The sequence below is a fragment of the Geotrypetes seraphini genome, chromosome 1 (genome assembly GCF_902459505.1).
Source record: "Geotrypetes seraphini chromosome 1, aGeoSer1.1, whole genome shotgun sequence".
NCBI lineage: Eukaryota > Metazoa > Chordata > Amphibia > Gymnophiona > Dermophiidae > Geotrypetes > Geotrypetes seraphini.
Genome location: NC_047084.1, coordinates 228,920,621 through 228,939,772, shown reverse-complemented (window position 1 = coordinate 228,939,772; position 19,152 = coordinate 228,920,621). Strand labels below are relative to the sequence as shown.

Sequence of the window (19,152 nt, the reverse complement as noted above, 5' to 3'; positions counted from 1 at the left end):
GTTATATAACTCTCATATTGTGCCATCTTCCAGCGACAGTGGTTCAAAGTGGATAACAAAAGAATACAGATTACAACAGAGTGTAAGGTAGATATATCAAAACAAGCATCAGCAATTAAAAGAAAAATCTATGAAATAGATTTTTTAAAATTCTTACAGAAGGAAATATATGAAGACAAAGCTTGTAATTCAGATGGAAGAGAAAACCAAAAGTGAACAGCTTGATACTGAAAGGAATCCTTTAATATTTTTCTGTACCTAACCCCAGAAAATGAGGGAAATATTAAAAGGAAAGGATCTCTAACACCAGAAAAACCATGATGCAAAAGGGAAGCTGAATAACCCCAGCAGTTATTGAGGGATAATCTCATCAAACATTTGAAATATTATAAATATCATATAAGCAAGTTTGAAAATAATATGTGCTTGTACAGGAAGCACAATGAAGAGAAATCAGAATAGGAAAAACACAATCAAAGTTTTTCAACTGAAATAAGCTTTGCAGCAGTATTTCGAAGTAATTGAAATTTAGAATACTGTTTGACTGAATGAGAAGCATAAAGAATATTACAATAATCCAGATGTGGCATAATGAGAGATTGAACCAGCAAAGCAAAATTTTTCTTATGAAACTAATGCCAAATCTTATGAAGCTGACATAACTTTAAAAACAGGTCTTTACTATGGGCTCCTTTTACTAAGGTGCGCTAGCGTTTTTAGTGCACGCAAAAGATTATCGCGCACTAGCTGAAAAATTATCGCCTACTTAAAAGGAGGCAGTAGCAGCTAGCGCGTGCGGCATTTTAGCATGCGCTAAAACCGCTAGCGCGCCTTTGTAAAAGGAGCCCTAAGTGATCTGTTCACCTTTATCCACATGTTTATGCACCTCTTCAAAGAAATGTGGTAGATTAGTGAGGCAAGATTTCCCTGGACTAAATCCATGTTGGCGCTGTCTCATTAATCCATGCTTATGGATATGTTCTGTAATTTTGTTCTTTATAATAGTCTGTACCATTTTGCCTGGCACTGACATTAGACTCACCGGTCTATAATTTCCTGGATTACGTCTGGAACACCTTTCAAATATCAGCAACACGTTGGCAACCCTCCAATAGGTATGAATGTAAGCACATTGTTTCCCTGGGATAATTTTCACAGCCGATGTACACTTCCACTCTGAGAATCTAGCAAATCTAGCTCACAGAGCGAAAAGTACACATGTACTCTTATCCATACACAAGTTATATAAAGTTACTCCCTGGATGCCTTAATATGTTATAAGAGTGCACACCCTGCATTAAGACTAACACACCTACATTATTCTTAGTGCAACATTTCCTAGTTAATGTGAAAAATCCCTAAATGAGCTGCCCAATACTCAAAGTGATTTCAGGAGGCAGGAGGGCCCCCCTACCCTGTTAAATTGCTTCTTCCTGCCTATCTGCTGATATTCAGCAGCACTTAACAAAATGGTGCCCCTAAATCATTAGAGTATGAAAACCCATACGAGGGGGTCTTAGGTACCTGGGCCAATAAGGTCTTAGGCTCCTCTGGGATGAGCCGGAGAGGGCCCACCTCATTTCGATGGAGGCGAGCCTGCCGGCTGGTGAGAAAACCCAGCCAGCTGGCCGGCCAATTTTCAAGGTAAGCCCATGGGGGGTTCCGGGGAGGTAGGTTTCATTGGGGAGGTCTGGGGAAGGGGGGTTGGGGGGGTCCAGGGGGGGTTTCATGGGGAGGGGTCTGGCAGGAGGGATTGGGCATCCTCCTGCCGTGAGGTTTGGGGTGGTGAGGTTCAGATCTTCGGGCAGGAGGGGTTGGGCTCCCTCCTGCCATGACAGTTTGGGGGGGGGGCACTGGTGGCTGTAGCCACGGCCGCTATACTTATCATGGCATTGAGATCCCTTGCCGCGATAAATATAGCGGCCAGGTCTACAATAACCCAGTTCTGTAACCGGCGTCTGTAGCATGGACGTCAGTTACAGAATCGTGTTTATTTTGGGTGGGCATAGGCACGATTCTGTATAAGACACCCTATACAGAATCCGGGCCTATATGCACAATAATAATTTTCATTTTGTTTAAACATTATGGTTTATTGTTTCTGTGACTTAGAGTGCAAGGCTAATAATTTGGTCACAGAGGTCTAAGACTTATTATTCTCCCTCTTTTTCTGACAAAGTTTGAGAACACAAATTTATTGCCAATGAAAGATTAGTCTTTGGCAGAAAACAGCTGATCCTTGAATTTTATTTTGAATGTGATTCTAATCCGATTAGTTTCTTCTACCATTTTTTTTAGAGTTTCTTTCCTTTTAATTTTTAAAATTGTAAATCACATTGATTTGCATCGAAATTAAAGCAGTCTAGCAAAACTGAACAAATGAGAAATGATTTACACTAAGGAAAACATATGAACAACACAATTTGCCTAATATAATCAAAAGGTAATTAGCAAAATAGTCTCTAACATTTTAATTTTAACAACTCTTTAGCATCTAAAAATATGGAGTTAAATGAGCCCTTTAGAGCAAAAGCAAGCCATGTCCACTTTTTACATTATCTCAGCAATGCACTAATTTATATAGAACAGTATTTCTCAAACTATGTGCTTGGCACAGTGGTTTGCCCCAAAGAGATTCCAGGTGAGCCACCAGAGATTCCAGAATTTTACTTTACTTTTAAAAATTCCCTTTATAAGTATACAGTAGAATAGATGACATGTATGTCGTGTACACAAGAGACTGTCAATGTTATGAGTGTCTGCATGCATAGAGATACAACCATGTAGACAAGCATCATTCTTTGATATGATTGGTCCTTGAAAACCAATGGCAAGTAATTTTATTTTTTAAAGCAGTTATCCTAACTTGGGCAACAAAGCAATCAACACTTTGTTACTGTTTGGATTTTCATATCTTTGCAAACGGATTTTCAGCCAAGACAGAAATCAAATCATTAAAAAAAGAGAACTGCAAATGGTAGATGATGAAATGCATGTTTGCTTGTCAACTATCGAGCCACAATCTGAGTTAATTTGCACTCAAAAAAAGCTCATCCATCGCATTGTTAAGCAATTTTATTCTATCTACTTTATTTTTACCATTATTTAATTTACCTATACATAGTTAAAGAACTTTAAATAAATAACTCTTAAATTTAATTTTTTTTTGGTTTTATAATTTCAACTAGTCTTATAGCCCGTTACATTAACGGGTGCTAGAATATATGTGTGTGTGTCTGTCTATTTCTTTCTCTTTCTCTCCTTAGCCGCTTTCTGTATTTCTGTCTTTCTTTCTTTCTGTCCTTCTTTTTCCTTGGCTGTCCACCACCACCCCTTGCCTGCTCCCCTTGTCCATTCTCCCTTCCTTTCACCTCCCCTGTGTCCAGCACCACCCCTTCACTGCTCCCCTTATCCATCAGCAGCACTTCTCCCTTTGTTTTACCTCCTCCCTATCCATCATCACCTCTTTCCTACTCCCCCTGTCCAGCAGGCCTCCCTTCCTTTTTTCCCCCCACCTGTCCATCAGCACCTCTTCCCCTGTCCAGCAGCACCTCTTTCCTGCTCCTCCTGTCCAGCAGTAGGCTTCTGTTCCTTTTTCTTCCCCCCCCATCCATCAGCACCTCTTCCCCTGTCCATCCCTGCTCCCCCTGTCCAGCAGTACACCTCCCTTCCTTTTTATGCCCCCCTGTCGTCAGCACCTCTTCCCCTGTCCAGCAGCACCCCTTACCTCCTCTCGCGTCTGCCCTCTGCCAACAGCCGCCTCAAGCCTTCGCGGCCTACAGGCGCCGCCAGCCGCCGCGCGCGCCTGAAGCTGTCAGACGCTTCGCCTCGAAGCCCACCTCCCGGCAGACGCCACCAGCACCGCTCCATGAAGCCCTCCTCCTGGCAGCCGCCACTCCGCACCGCTGCACGCGCCTGAAACCGACAGCCGCCTCTCTAACGTTTCCGCCATCCCTGCCACTGTGGAACCGAAGGCGTCCTGGAGTCCTGGTGTAGCGCATGCTTGCCGGCCACAGCCCAACAGATCAGGGATCAGGGAAACACGCGGTAGGAGTGCGCATGCGCGCTTAGCATTTTATTATATAGATTATAATGTGCCGTGAAAAACATTTGCTCCGTTTAGTGTGCCAGAGCCAGAAAAGTTTGACACACACTGATCTAGATGAAAAGTCAGGCCATGTCCCTACCTAATCAATTCTGCTTATCTGGTGAGTGACATTTTTAAGTACTCGCTACTTTCTTCATAGTCCTTAGAATAAGAATGGGCTATGCCCCTAATTTCCATAAAAATGAACTTGGCCCATTTGTCCTCAGGGGCTCAAATATTCAGCAGCAGGCACACCTTATAACTTTTAATGGATAGCAAATTCCATCTCAAGTTATAAGTATATTTTATGGTTATAAATGTATAAGTCCTGACACTGAATATATAACTTACTTTATCTCTTTAATTTTATACCTGCTATATGTAGTTTTGCAGGTAATTTCAAATATACATTTTTTTGTCTATTAGCGGCTACATGGCATTTCTAGCTGGTTGATGCTATATATTAGCATATTTTCAAAATCATCGTTCACTGGATGATACATGTACCCCTGAGGCAGGCTTTCAAGTTGAAACATTGATCGTGTTGGGTCTGATTTTTCAATTTTAACAGGGACTTTTTAAACTTTTACAATAAAACTATTTATACGAAAGCAGTATTTATCTCTGGTTGATGTGTATGGTTTCTTTGTTTTTGATTTGTTTCTTGTAGAGTTTTGTTTTCTTGTTTGCTATTAAGTTATTACACACACACACCCTTTTACAAAACCATAGCACGGTTTTTAGCATTGGCTGTGGCGGTAACAGCTCTAACACTCATAGAATTCCTATAAGCGTCGGAGCTGTTTCCGCCGTGGCCGGCGATAAAACCCACATTACAGAGGGGTTAAACAGCCACAGTAATCTACTAAAGAGCCTCACATATGTTTTTAAAAAAATCTTATGTAAATGGTGCCACTTTGAACTGCAGAACTGCTTCAGAATATTGGGTCTGAATTTTAACATTTTTGTAGTTGTTATGTGTGTGCAGAGATATGATAACTAAGCACAAAAGTCTACAGTAGACCACATCAAATTTCTCATCTTAGCATCTAGATTATTTGAATACAATATTTTCTGAACAAGAAATAATTTGATTGCGAGTAATACTGTACCATGGTTTGTTTAGGGAAACATCCTCTTCATCTATCTTAGCTTTTTCAGTCACTGGAAGTTCATTCCCAAAGGTTTCCTGATGAGAGATCAATTATGAAATGATGTGCTTACTTGAGAGCACTGTTGCAAATGTTAATGTCCTGAATCTAACAGTTTCAAAATGAATTTTGTCTCTGTTGGCGGTTCTAAGATTATAAGCAGGTGCAGCTCATTTGATTTGCTTCTTAAGTTTGGGTTTTTTTTAATGCCAAGGCATTTTGAAGAATATATCTAATCATTACCTCAGAGCACAAGAGAAATGAGACAAAGATTAAACATATTACATCTGATGCATTGTTACCTAGTCTGGGGCCATTTCAAGCCATATTTTGACTACACAAGCAATGGTAGATTCAGACTTCCCCCTGGTGAACCTTAGCCATGTGATCACCACCCAGGGATAGTTTAAAGCCCTATGCCCACCCTCCATTCTCTAATATTTTCCCTTCCTTACTCCCAAATAGTTCAGTATTTCCTTTCTCCCTTTCCTAAATCCCCCTGAAGGGTCCTGCATGATGTCTTTTTCCCTTCTTATCAGGTATGCTAACACTATCCCCCTTCTAGAGATGAAAATATGTATTTTTTTATTGGACTAACTTCCTTTATGTTTGTATTTTACTTCTACATACTACCTTGAAGAGTAGAATGACATGGCCACCATACCATTTTACTCAGATTTGAAAAATAAAGTGGATTCACATGAAGTCGTGAAGCACAGGCCTGTACTCAAGCACTGTTACATACCACCCACCTCAGATGCGGGACTTCTTGGAGGGGGTGGGTCAGGTTATGACAGTGCTTGAATGTGGGTCCTGTGCTTGAATGTGGAGAACCTGGACTACGAGGAACGACTTAGGAGACTGGGGTTGTTCTCCCTTGAGAAGAGGAGACTGCGAAGGGATCTGATGGAAACTTTCAAAATACTGAAAGGATTCTACAAAATGGAGCCGGGAAAGCAGTTATTTACAATGTCCAATGTGAAACGGACAAGAGGACATAGACTGAAGCTGAGGGGGGACAGGTCCAGGATGAATATCAGGAAGTTCTGTTTCACACAGCGAGTGGTGGACACCTGGCATGCTCTCCCAGAGGAAGTAATTGCAGAATCCACCGTTCTAGGATTTAAGGGTAAACTAGATGCACATCTCTTAGTATATAGGCTTATAGATGGAAAATATTTATAGAAGAATGCATACTGTTGCAACCTAAGGGGTGGGATACACTATAGCCCTCCCCACAATATCTTCTATATTACAACTGTTTATTAACAAAAGTCTTCAGGCCCTCAGAGGTGCCACCAGATGCTCAATTATGTCTCATAGCAACTGGCTTTATGCCCCCTATCGTCATCGGGTCTCTTTAGTTTTTTAAAGTTTTTTTTGTGCAATGCTATATTTTTGTGTTAATTCAATAAATAGTTAATAAAAGTTTGAACTTATCTTGGGTGGTTCAGCCAAGAGGGATAAAGTACTGCCAACATGTTTCACCCTATTCGGGTTTCCTCAGGGCACAATCCCTACAATAAAACATAACTTAAGTGCTCAATGCTTACTAAAATTCATTGCATCAACCAAAAACAACTAAACTATTGGCTTACCTCAGAACTGTGTGTGCTCTATACGACGTGGCCACCCGAATGAATGATCTAAGATGGCCGCGGCATCTATTGTGTCTCCTTAAATACTCTACATGCACAGCTGGGGCTGATGTCATCCAATCAGCTCGGGAATGCAGTGGTAACCACAAAACCGATGGTCCCAGGCGAGGCATACTTGAACACAAATAAACACTCCTGCTCTTACAATACTTAAGACACGCTGAAAACGTGCTGGGTTTGTGGGGACCCAGTGAGACCTCACCAGAGGGATTGCCACTCGAGCTCCAGATTGAGCCCGTGGGGTATCACTGAATCTAGTTGATAGATCCATCTCTGTTCAAGAAAGTTAAGCTTAGCTTCCAAATTCCCCTCCTCTTCCTGGCTGTCAATCACATCAATGATTCGCCATTTGATTTGATCTGTAGTGTGTTGTTTATCCAGCCAGTGTGGAACTAGTGGAGCTGTTAACGTCCCAGTGGATATCCGGGATTTATGTTCATTTAATCTTAAATGAACTGGCCGTTTGGTGCGTCCCACATATACTAGGGGACACGGACAGACAATTACATAGACCACCCAGTTAGATTTACATGTGGTGTGGACTCTGGCATGGATGGAACGTCCGGTGTGTGGGTCCTGCCAAACACTCCCTGCCAGGGTTTTGTCACACCACTGGCAATGGGAACACTGAGAGTGAACAGCTTGATCAGTGGTAAGATCCCTTCTACGATTTAGCAATTGTCCTATGGTGGTACCCTTAGTATACGCTATTAGAGGGAATTCCTCCAGACCCCTAAGAGTTCTAAGTATGGGCCAATGTGTTCTAATGGAACCAACCACACTCCTAACTGCATCGGAAAAAGGAAGCACACACACCATCCGGGTGGTTCCCAACTCCTGATCCCTGCTTTTGGGGTTGTCCTGAAGCAACAATTCCTGATTGGCATAGCGGGTCCTTACATATGCCTTGTGAATGGCCTTATCCGGGTATCCCCGAGCCCAGAATCTCTGGGTGATGTCCGTGGCAACCCCCTGGAAGTGGGATAAATCTGAACACAGCCTCCTAGCCCTAAGAAACTGACTAACCGGGAGATTATACTTAAGTTTGTAGGGATGGAAGCTAGAGAAGTGAAGTAGGGTATTCCTAGCTACTGCTTTCCTGTATAAGATAGTGGAAAACGTGTCACCCTCCTTAAGAATGAGAATATCCAAAAACTCAATTTTAGTCAAACTATAAGATAAGGTAAACTGAATGTTCAAGTCAATGGTATTAATCCAATGTACAAATTTTTGGAGTTCTATATCCGTCCCTGTCCATAACAAGAATACATCATCTAAAAAACGTTTCCATAAGATGACATTCTCTTGGTATATTTTAGAAGGATATATGGCCTGCGCTTCAAGTTTGCCTACATGGGTGGCCACAGAGGGAGCAAACGTCGCCCCCATGGCCACCCCCTGGATTTGTTTGTAGTACATATCATCAAATTTGAAATAGTTTTCTTGAATTACCCACTTAGCTAGTGTTGTAAGGAAGTCCGTAGGTATTCGCTGGGGACCCTGCCTAGCCTCCAAGGTGTCCCTAATAACTTCCAAAGCCCCAGATTGGGGGATTTTAGTGTAGAGGGATACTATGTCCAAGGTGGCCATATAGCATTGTGTGGGAACATGTTGTATAAGCCCTAATTCCCTAAGAAAATGGGATGAGTCTTTCAAATAGGATGGAACTTTAAACGCTGCCTCTTTCAAAAATATGTCAAGAAACCTGGACAATGGCTCCAACAGACTTGCCCTGGTATTAACTATAGGTCTTCCTGGTGGACAATGGAGATTCTTGTGGATCTTGGGCACAAATCCACACCACATGTAAATCTAACTGGGTGGTCTATGTAATTGTCTGTCCGTGTCCCCTGGTATATGTGGGACGCACCAAACGGCCAGTTCATTTAAGATTAAATGAACATAAATCCCGGATATCCACTGGGACGTTAACAGCTCCACTAGTTCCACACTGGCTGGATAAACAACACACTACAGATCAAATCAAATGGCGAATCATTGATGTGATTGACAGCCAGGAAGAGGAGGGGAATTTGGAAGCTAAGCTTAACTTTCTTGAATAGAGATGGATCTATCAACTAGATTCAGTGATACCCCACGGGCTCAATCTGGAGCTCGAGTGGCAATCCCTCTGGTGAGGTCTCACTGGGTCCCCACATCCCCAGCACGTTTTCAGCGTGTCTTAAGTATTGTAAGAGCAGGAGTGTTTATTTGTGTTCAAGTATGCCTAGCCTGGGACCATCGGTTTTGTGGTTACCACTGCATTCCCGAGCTGTGCATGTAGAGTATTTAAGGAGACACAATAGATGCCGCGGCCATCTTAGATCATTCATTCGGGTGGCCACGTCGTATAGAGCACACACAGTTCTGAGGTAAGCCAATAGTTTAGTTGTTTTTGGTTGATGCAATGAATTTTAGTAAGCATTGAGCACTTAAGTTATGTTTTATTGTAGGGATTGTGCCCTGAGGAAACCCGAATAGGGTGAAACATGTTGGCAGTACTCTATCCCTCTTGGCTGAACCACCCAAGATAAGTTCAAACTTTTATTAACTATTTATTGAATTAACACAAAAATATAGCATTGCACAAAAAAACTTTAAAAAACTAAAGAGACCCGATGACGATAGGGGGCATAAAGCCAGTTGCTATGAGACATAATTGAGCATCTAGTGGCACTTCTGAGGGCCTGAAGACTTTTGTTAATAAACAGTTGTAATATAGAAGATATTGTGGGGAGGGCTATAGTGTATCCCACCCCTTAGGTTGCATCTCCTTAAGAGTGGCATAGAGTGATACGGGTAAGGGTAAATTAGATGCACATCTCCCTTGAGAAGCATACAGTGATATGGGGACTAAAACTATGCCAGGGTACACCTGGTGGGGCCTCCGTGTGTGCGGATCACCGGACTTGATGGACCCAGGGTCTGATCCGGAGATGGCAATTCTTATGTTCTTGGGTCCGTATTTCAAACCCTGGGGAGGTACTGAATTTGCAGACAAAAAAGAAAGCGGAAGACAGAGGGCAGCAGCAGTAGGAAGAGAAAAGAATGGAAATAAGATGTTGGAATTCTCTTCTCTGCAGCCTCACACCCCTTAACTTCTACTGCCCTAGGCAGATACCTAGTTTGCCTTCTGAAAAGTCTGGCTCTGCATCTATAGATCCTTGATTTTTGCATAACCATCCTAAACTCCACCCCTTTTGATGACATTATAGAAAGTGATGTCATAACTTCACCCAGGCCACACCTTTTCAAGGTGGCAGCATGCACTGGAGGCCACTACACCACTTTCAGTTTCACACTACTCAGAGCCAGGTCACGTGATAAGACAGGAAGTGACGTTGATCACTTGACACCACCCCCCTGAGGAGCATGAACAGTTTATTTTTTCCTGTCTTTAAATAACTTCTTGTTTTTTCTTTCCCTCATCCATCCCCCTCCCCCCCAATGTTTTTTAAGTCCTCTGTTTTTTTACAACACATAAATATGCTCAGGGGCAACACCTTCCTTTCAGAAAAATCAGAGCACTTTCACAAAGCCACCTGCCAAATCATGCTGGTTTTAAACTCCTGTCTTTCTCATCAATCCTGAGTTAGCAGCAAAAAAGCAGAAGTCCATTGCAGCTAAAATATTCATTCAGGATATAAGAACATAAGAATAGCTGTACTGGGTCAGGCCAATGGTCCATCTAGCCCAGTACAGTAACCCGGTTTGCGAATGTTTTGCAAGACGAGCAAAACACTGAAGCAAACTGTAACTCGCAAACCGAGCATTGACTCGATTTGTGAGCCCCCACCAGGCCCGACCCGACCCGACCGCGGAAACCAACAGTATTGCTCCCCACGAGGCCACCGGTGCTGCTCCCTCCCTTCACGATTGTCTCCTCCCCATCTATTAACCGGCCCTGTCCTTATCCGTGTGCCACTAGAGTTAGAAAGGGCCTGCCGCCAGTCTGCTGCTGAGCCTTGAGCATCTGCGCATGCTCATGGCCTTCTGAATCTCATCCTCACCGAGATTCTCATGAGACTCGAGATCTCATGAAAATCTAGGAGAGGGTGAGATCCAGAAGGTCTGAGCATGCGCAGATGCTCAAGGCTCAGCAGCAGATCGGCAGCAGGCACTTTCTATCACCGGCGGTGCAGGGGTAAGGACAGGGCCAGTCGGGGAGGTGGGGAAGAGGCGATAGCAGCACCGGTGGCCTCAGGTGGAGCATGGGAGTCGGGGTGCGTCCGGCAGGAGTGAGCCAGCACCTGAGAGTCCCAGCAGAGGGGGTGGTGGCATCCAGTCGGGCTCTGTGGCAGCGGTTTGCTTACAGCCAGCACCACCCGCAGTGAGAGGCAGCGAACAGCAGCAGAGGAGGAGAATTGGAGGAGCCGCATGGATAAGTCTGTGACAGAGGCAGCGATGGAGGCGCCCCTAATGGTAATTAAGTTTTTGGGGATGTGGAACGAATTGTTCAAGTTTACACTAACTCATGGGAAAAGTTGCTTTGATATACGAGTGTTTTGGTTTACGAGCATGCTTTTGGAATGAATTATCTTGTTTCCACAGTAGCCAATCAAGGTCATAAGTACCTGGTAAAAAAATACAAATAGTAACAACATTCCAAGCTACCAATCCCAGGGCAAGTATTGGTTTCCCCCATGTCTGTCTCAATAGCAGACTATGGACTTTTCATCCAGGAACTTGTCCAAACCTTTTTAAAAACATATCTACCAAATCCTCTGGCAACACATTCCAAAACTTAACTATTCTCTCAGCGAAAACATATTTCCTCCTATTGGTTTTAAAAGTATTAACTTTTACTTTATCGAGTGTCTCCTAATCTTTGTATTTTTTGGAGTAAAAATTGATTCACTTGAACCCATTCTATACCATTCAGGATTCTGTAAATGTCAATCATATCTCCCCTCAGCCATCTCTTTTCCAAGCTGAAGAACCCTAATCTCTTTAGTCTTTCATCATACGAGAGGAGTTCCATCCCCTTTTTTTATCTTGCTCACTCTTCTTTGAACCTTTTCTAATTCTGCTATATCTTTTTTGAGATATGGTGACCAGAACCGAACCCTTAAGTGGGTGGTTGCACCATGGAGCAATACAGAGACATTATAATATTCTTAGTCTTATTTACCATACCTCTTCTAATAATTCCTAGCATCTTTGTTTGCTTTTTTGGCTACCGCCGCCCATGGGCAGAAAGTTTCAGTAAACTGTCTATGATGACACCTAGATCTTTCTATTGGGTACTGACCCTTAAGGTGGACCTTAGCATCTGGTAACTATGATTTGGATTATCTTCTCAATGTGTATTACTTTGCATTTGTCCACATTAAATTTCACCTGTCATTTGGATGCCCAGTCTTCCTGTTTAAAAATCAGATGTACCAGTTTGTAGTTTAATAAGCGTCCAAATAACTTAAAAACAATCATCTAAAAACAATCCACAAAGGGTGTATTCAGTCACAAGTGGTCCACAGGATAGAAACTAAATAATGTATACAATAAAAACGAGATGTGTTTCGGCAAAACAAAAAATGCCTTCCTCAGGGGTTTTATAGGGTCCTAAAAGATGGAAAGAGATTTAGAAAAAAAAAATATTTATTTATTTAAATAAACAAGAATAATAATAAAGATTTATTTATATCCCATCATACCTGTTCAGTTCAAGACGGTATACAATCATGGAAAAGTACAAAGTAGAAGATGAACCTTTTCGGTTCTAGACAGTAGATAATAGTGGATACAGTAGTGGATGAATACAGAGTGGGAATGTGGGGTAATTAACAATATAAGTAAGGAGGGGGGAAGGGACAGAGAGAGAGAGAGAGTTGGAAGTAGAGAGGGAAAAGGGAAGGGGGAAGAGGGGGGTTACAGAAAGAGGCAGGGGTTTGGAGAATCAGATGAATAAGTGGCGGTGCACATGTAATAAAAGTGTAAATGATGGATTGCTCTGTGAGGTGAAATGAAATGGTGAAAAGACAATGATGGTAAAACAGGACAAATAGTGGTAAAGAAAACTCTAAAAGAGGTGAAACGTGATGGCAACATTGTGAAAAATACTCGGTGAAAAATGTGCAGTAAAGATGATCCACTGGTGCAGTGGCCAGTGAGACTAATAAAGCACAGTTACTTACCGTAACAGGTGTTATCCAGGGACAGCAGGCATATATTCTCACATGTGGGTGACGTCATCTACGGAGCCCCAGCGCGGACAGCTTTTCAAGCAAACTTGATTGAAGTTTCAAGTTTGCACACTGCACCACGCATGTGCTAGCCTTCTTGCCCACTAGAGGGCGCATCCCCACCTCGTGGTCCTCAGTTCCATATCAAGCAAAGATAAAAGCCATCCCCGGGGAGGAGGGCGGGTTGTGAGAATATATGCCTGCTGTCCCTGGATAACACCTGTTACGGTAAGTAACTGTGCTTTATCCCAGGACAAGCAGGCATGATATTCTCACATGTGGGTGACCTCCAAGCCAACCAAAAAAGGGCAGGAGGGAGGATGGCAATTTAGGAAAACAGATTACGTAACACCGACTGGCCAAACCGGCCGTCGCTTCTGGACAAAGTGTCCAGACAGTAATGGGAGGTGAACGTATGAACCGAAGACCAAGTGGCAGCTTTACAAATGTCCTCCATAGGTGTGGATCGGAGGAAAGCAACCGAAGCTGCCATCGCTCGGACCTTATGCCCCGTGACTCGACCCGAAAGCGGGAGATCAGCCTGAGCGTAGCAAAAAGAAATACAAGCAGCTAACCAGTTTGACAAGGTGCGCTTTGAAACCGGGTGTCCTAAACGATTAGGGTCAAAGGACAAAAACAATTGAGGAACCTTCCGATGAGACTTGGAACGTTGGAGATAAAAAGCCAACGCCCTCTTACAGTCAAGCGTATGAAGCGTCGCCTCACCAGGATGAGAGTGGGGCTTCGGGAAAAATACTGGAAGGACAATGGACTGATTGAGGTGGAAATCAGACACAACCTTAGGCAAAAATTTAGGATGGGTGTGAAGAACCACCTTATCATGATGAAACACCGTGAAAGGAGGATCCGCCACCAAGGCCTGCAGTTCACTAATCCGACGAGCGGACGTGAGCGCAATCAAAAAGACCACTTTCCAAGTGAGAAACTTAAGATGAGATTTGTCGATAGGCTCAAAAGGCGGCTTCATTAGCTGAGCCAAGACCACATTAAGATCCCAAACCACCGGAGGAGGTCTCAGAGGAGGATGGACATTCACTAAACCCTTCATAAAACGAGTAACCAGAGGATGAATAGAGAGGGAACGACCCTCGAGGTGCCGATGGAACGCGGCAATGGCACTGAGATGCACCCGAATGGAAGTCGTCTTCAGGCCTGACCTAGACAGATGTAATAAATAGTCCAGTACCGAAGACACAGGAACCGAACTTGGTTCCAGATGATTCAAAGAACACCAGGATGCAAATCTGGTCCACTTTTGGGCATAACAGCACCGAGTCGAGACTTTGCGAGAGGCCTCCAAAATCTCCCTCACGGCCTGAGACACCGGGATCGAAGTCAGGGGGAGAGGAACCAAGCGGTCAGATGTAAAGACTGAAGATTGGGATGTAACAGCGAACCCCGACTCTGAGACAGCAGAGAGGGAAAGACAGGCAGAAGGAGAGGTTCCCTGACACTGAGCTGAAGAAGCAGGGAGAACCAGTGCTGTCTGGGCCAACGAGGCGCAATGAGGATCATAGAGGCTCCGGTCGATCTGAGATGAACCAGCGTTCTCAAAATCAGAGGAAAAGGAGGGAACGCATAAAGGAACCTCCCCTCCCAGTCGAGCAGGAAGGCATCGGCCTCGAGACGGTCCCGGGAGTACATCCGAGAACAATAGAGGGGCAGTTTGCGAGTCTCCGGGGAGGCAAACAGATCCACCTGAGGAGTCCCCCAGCGGTCGAAGACCTCGCGCAGGACCCGGGAGTTCAGAGACCACTCGTGCGGCTGGAGAAGACGACTGAGTTTGTCTGCCAGCCGGTTCTGCTCTCCCTGAATGTAAACTGCACGCAGGAATATGTTCTGGGAGACCGCCCATTCCCAAAGACGAATAGCCTCCTGGCACAGAGGCCAAGAGCCCGTACCCCCTTGTTTGTTGACATAGTACATCGCCACCTGGTTGTCGGTCCGCACGAGCACCACCTGATCGTGCAGCAGGTGGACAAAAGCTTGCGCAGCCAGAAAAATGGCGCAAAGCTCCAGCACATTGATGTGGCACCGACGGTCCTCGGGCGACCACAGACCCTGCGTCCGCAGACCGTCCAGATGTGCCCCCCACGCGTACTCTGAGGAGTCCGTGGTCAGGACCTTGCTGTATGGGGGAACGAGAAACAGCAAACCCCCGGAAAGATTGGAAGAGTTGGTCCACCAACGGAGCGATCGACTCAAAGAAGGAGTCACTGTTATCGGGGAAGAGACTGGATCGCGATCCTGCCACCATTGAGAGGCCAGAGTCCACTGAGCGAGCCTCAGGTGCAAGCGGGCGAAGGGAGTGACGTGAACCGTCGACGCCATGTGACCCAGCAGAATCATCATGTGCTGAGCTGACACCACCGATTGCTTCCGACATTGGCGACTCCACCGCAGCAAGGCCTCCCGCCGAAGAGGGGGGAGGAAAGCGCGGAGGCGAACCGTGTCCAGCACGGCCCCAATAAACTGGAGAGACTGCGCCGGGCACAACTGAGACTTGGGAAAGTTCACCTCGAACCCCAGGCGTTGAAGTAAACTGATAGTCTGTTGGGTCGCTAAGATAACCCCCTCCCTGGACGGGGCCTTGATCAGCCAATCGTCCAGGTAGGGAAAAACCTGCAGCCCCTGAGAGCGCAGGGCCGCCGCAACCACCACCATACACTTGGTGAACACCCGAGGGGACGACGCCAGACCAAAGGGAAGAACCCGATACTGCAGGTGCAAATCTCCCACTTGGAACCGCAAGAACTTGCGGAAAGCGGGATGCACCGGAACATGGGTATATGCTTCCTTCAAGTCGAGGGAGCACATCCAATCCCCTGCTTCCAAAAGTGGATATAAAACCGGAAGCGATAACATACGGAACTTCTCCCGGACCAGGCACTTGTTGAGCCTCCGAAGGTCCAAAATGGGGCGCAAGTCCCCTGTCTTTTTCGGGACCAAAAAGTAACGGGAGTAGAACCCCCGCCCCCTCTGATCGAGCGGCACCAGCTCTACGGCGCGGAGGCTCAACAAGGCCCTCGCCTCGATCAGGAGAAGGGACAACTGGCTCCGCGACTGCGGCCAAGCTCTTGGTGGCATGTCTGGAGGCTGCACGGAGAAGTTGAGCGAATAGCCTTCTGAGATGGTCCGGAGCACCCAAGCGTCGGACGTGATCCCAGACCAATTCCCGGAAAATGCGCTGAGGCGACCCCCGATGGGAATGGGGTCTGGCGAAACCGCGGAGGGGGCCCGCCCCCAACCGCACACCCCGTCAAAAGGACGGCGCGGGCTTGGCCGCTCCCTGCGTGGCGGGCTTGGAAGGGCCACCCCTACCCTGTTGGGGAGGGCGTCGTGGTGGTGGTCTTGAGAAGGCCGGCGTGGACTTCTGAGGATACCTCCTCGGGGGCTGTCGGAAAGGTCGCTGCGGAGGGGCCTTAGGCTTTGGGCGCACCAAAGAGGCCAGGGAGCGTTCCTGTTCGGACAGCCGCTTGGTCGCCGCCTCTAAGGAGTCGTCAAACAGTTCCGACCCGACGCAAGGCAAGTTCGCCAAGCGCTCTTGCAAATTTGAATCCATCTCGAGGGTACGAAGCCACGCCAGTCGGCGCATGGCCACCGCACAGGCAGATACCCTCGAGGCAAGTTCAAAAGCGTCGTATACTGCGTGGAACAAGTAAAGGCGCAGCTGGGAAAGATTAGACATGAAGGTGGTGAACCTGTCACTATGGGACTCCGGAATCACCCCACGAAAAGAGGGGAGGTCCTTCACCATCGTACGTAAGAATGAAGAGTACGAAAAGGCGTAATTCAGCACCCTCGTTGCCATGAGAGAGTTTGCATAGAGGCGACGGCCGAATTTGTCTAGGGTCCGGCCCTCTCTACCAGGCGGGACCGCTGCCGACACCCTAGAAGGCTGCGTTCTCTTAAGCGCCGACTCTACCAGGAGCGAATTGTGAGAGAGTTGCCCCTTCTCGAAACCCTTGAGGGGAATGGTGCGATATTTTGACTCCATTTTGGAGGGCACCACTGCGACCGTCAAAGGAGCCTCCAGATTCCTAAGGAAGGTCTGATGGAGGACCTTGTTGATCGGGAGGCGAGGGGATTCCCGAGGGGGAGCAGGAAGATCCTGCTCCTCCAAAAACTCCTTGGTGTAATTGGATCCCTCTAACAAGTCCACACCCAAAGCCCCCGCCATATCCTGCACAAACTTCGTAAAGGATGAAGGTCTAGCAGGAGGCGAGGGTGACCGAGACTTCCCCGCCGAGCCGAAGGAAGAGGCCTCGAGGGAGTACCTCGGCTCCCTAGCCGATCCCGATCCCAATGAGGCACAGTCCTGTGACCTCGAAGGGGTCGGAGACCGAGTCTGTCTAAGGGAACCCCTGGGGGAGCCCCCCGGGGTCCGGGGTATCGAAGCCCGTCCCTTCCGCCCCGGCGAGGAAGCACGGGAACTCTCCCTGATAGGGGACCGAAACAGGCTGGGATTATCCACACGGAGGTCCCGTACCCGCAAGGTATCGCCCCCGGCCGGCGACGAGCAACCGCGCCGCCGAGGCGAGGCCCGAGACCGCTTGGCCTTCCTCGGACGGCGCTTCGCCCGAGGCTTGCCCGAAGGCGATGAACCTCGCGAGGACTCCGAGGACGAAGACGAGAGCCGCCGCACCCGGCGCACCTTGTCGCGTGGGCGCACGCTACGCTCCGGCTGTCCCCTCGAAGCCGGGTCCGAGGGCAATGCCGAGGTCGAGGCCGTCGGCGCCTCGGGAGCCGAGGCCGAGGTCGCCAACTGCGGGGCAACCGGGACTAAAGCAGTCGAGGCCGAAGCCTGCTGCAGGTGCTCAATGGCCCCGGTCAGCTCCGAGGCGATCAACGGCCGGAGCAAGTCCTGGAACGCTGGGATCGACATCCCCGGGGGCAACACCTGCCGACGCTCCTCAGAGGGCGACCTCGGTCTCGAGTATTCCCTCGGGGCGATCGACTTGGGCACCTTGGGCTGGCCGGAGGTGGACCCTCCCGCCGTCGAAGAGCCCAAGGATGGCTTTTTGGACGATCCTGGAGCTGAGGAGGGAAGTGGAGACTTACCCGAGGCTTTGGATGAGGCAACCTGCTTCGATGGCATCGAGGGACGAGGCGAAGCCGAGGGTCCCGAAGCCGAGGCCGAGGCCGAGGTTGAGGCCGAGGTCAAGGCCGGGGCCGAAGCCGAGGCCGAACTCGAGGCCTTCCCGGGCGGGGACTCGACGGAGAAAAGTTCCGCCATGCGGGCCTTACGGCGTGTGAGTGCCCGCTTCTGGAAGGTGGCACACTTGTCACACGCGTCTGTCGGGTGCTGGGGCCCCAAGCACCGTAAACAGCACCGATGAGGGTCTGTTATCGAAAGGAGTCGGTCACAACGACCGCACTTTTTAAAACCCGTAACAGGCCGGGACATGGGCCTACAACGTGGCCGGGAACAAACGAGGTTCCCGGGCCGTGGCTACCGGGAGCCCCCGGAGCAACGGAAAAAAGGAAATTTTTTTTTTTAAAAAAAAGGAAAAACAAAGAAAGAAAGAAAAGTACACGCAGTGACCGCGTCGAAAAAACGTACACAGCCGCGGTGACAGAAGGCAATTAGAGCACACAATTATCCACAGGGCTTCTGGCTCCGCGGATGAAATAGAACTGAGGACCACGAGGTGGGGATGCGCCCTCTAGTGGGCAAGAAGGCTAGCACATGCGTGGTGCAGTGTGCAAACTTGAAACTTCAATCAAGTTTGCTTGAAAAGCTGTCCGCGCTGGGGCTCCGTAGATGACGTCACCCACATGTGAGAATATCATGCCTGCTTGTCCTGGGATAAAACAAAATATACTGATGAAGAGAGGGGTGAACTAAGTAATATGAACCTATAACATTATGAAAAAACAGAAGTGGTATTTTAAAACCCCCATACCTTGGCTGTCTTAAATATAAGTCTACAAAGAAACAAAGAGGAAACCACAGATGTCAAAAACGATAGAATGAATGCCGAAAAGAGAACCATTTTAAACATATTAGAAAGTATTAAAACCTCCAATGCTACAATGTACACACATGACTA

At 47.0% G+C, this 19,152-nt stretch overlaps 1 protein-coding gene across 9 annotated transcripts in view; it reads right to left on the bottom strand.

The window, feature by feature from the left end:
- Nucleotides 1-19,152, bottom strand: part of ARAP2 (ArfGAP with RhoGAP domain, ankyrin repeat and PH domain 2) — a 402,332-nt gene that overhangs the window by 325,842 nt on the left and 57,338 nt on the right. For all 9 annotated transcript variants that reach the window (XM_033947679.1, XM_033947686.1, XM_033947705.1 and 6 more), the window contains one exon: nucleotides 5,200-5,276. In XM_033947679.1, coding sequence (XP_033803570.1) covers nucleotides 5,200-5,276 — 77 coding nt within the window. The remainder of the gene's footprint in view (nucleotides 1-5,199; nucleotides 5,277-19,152) is intronic.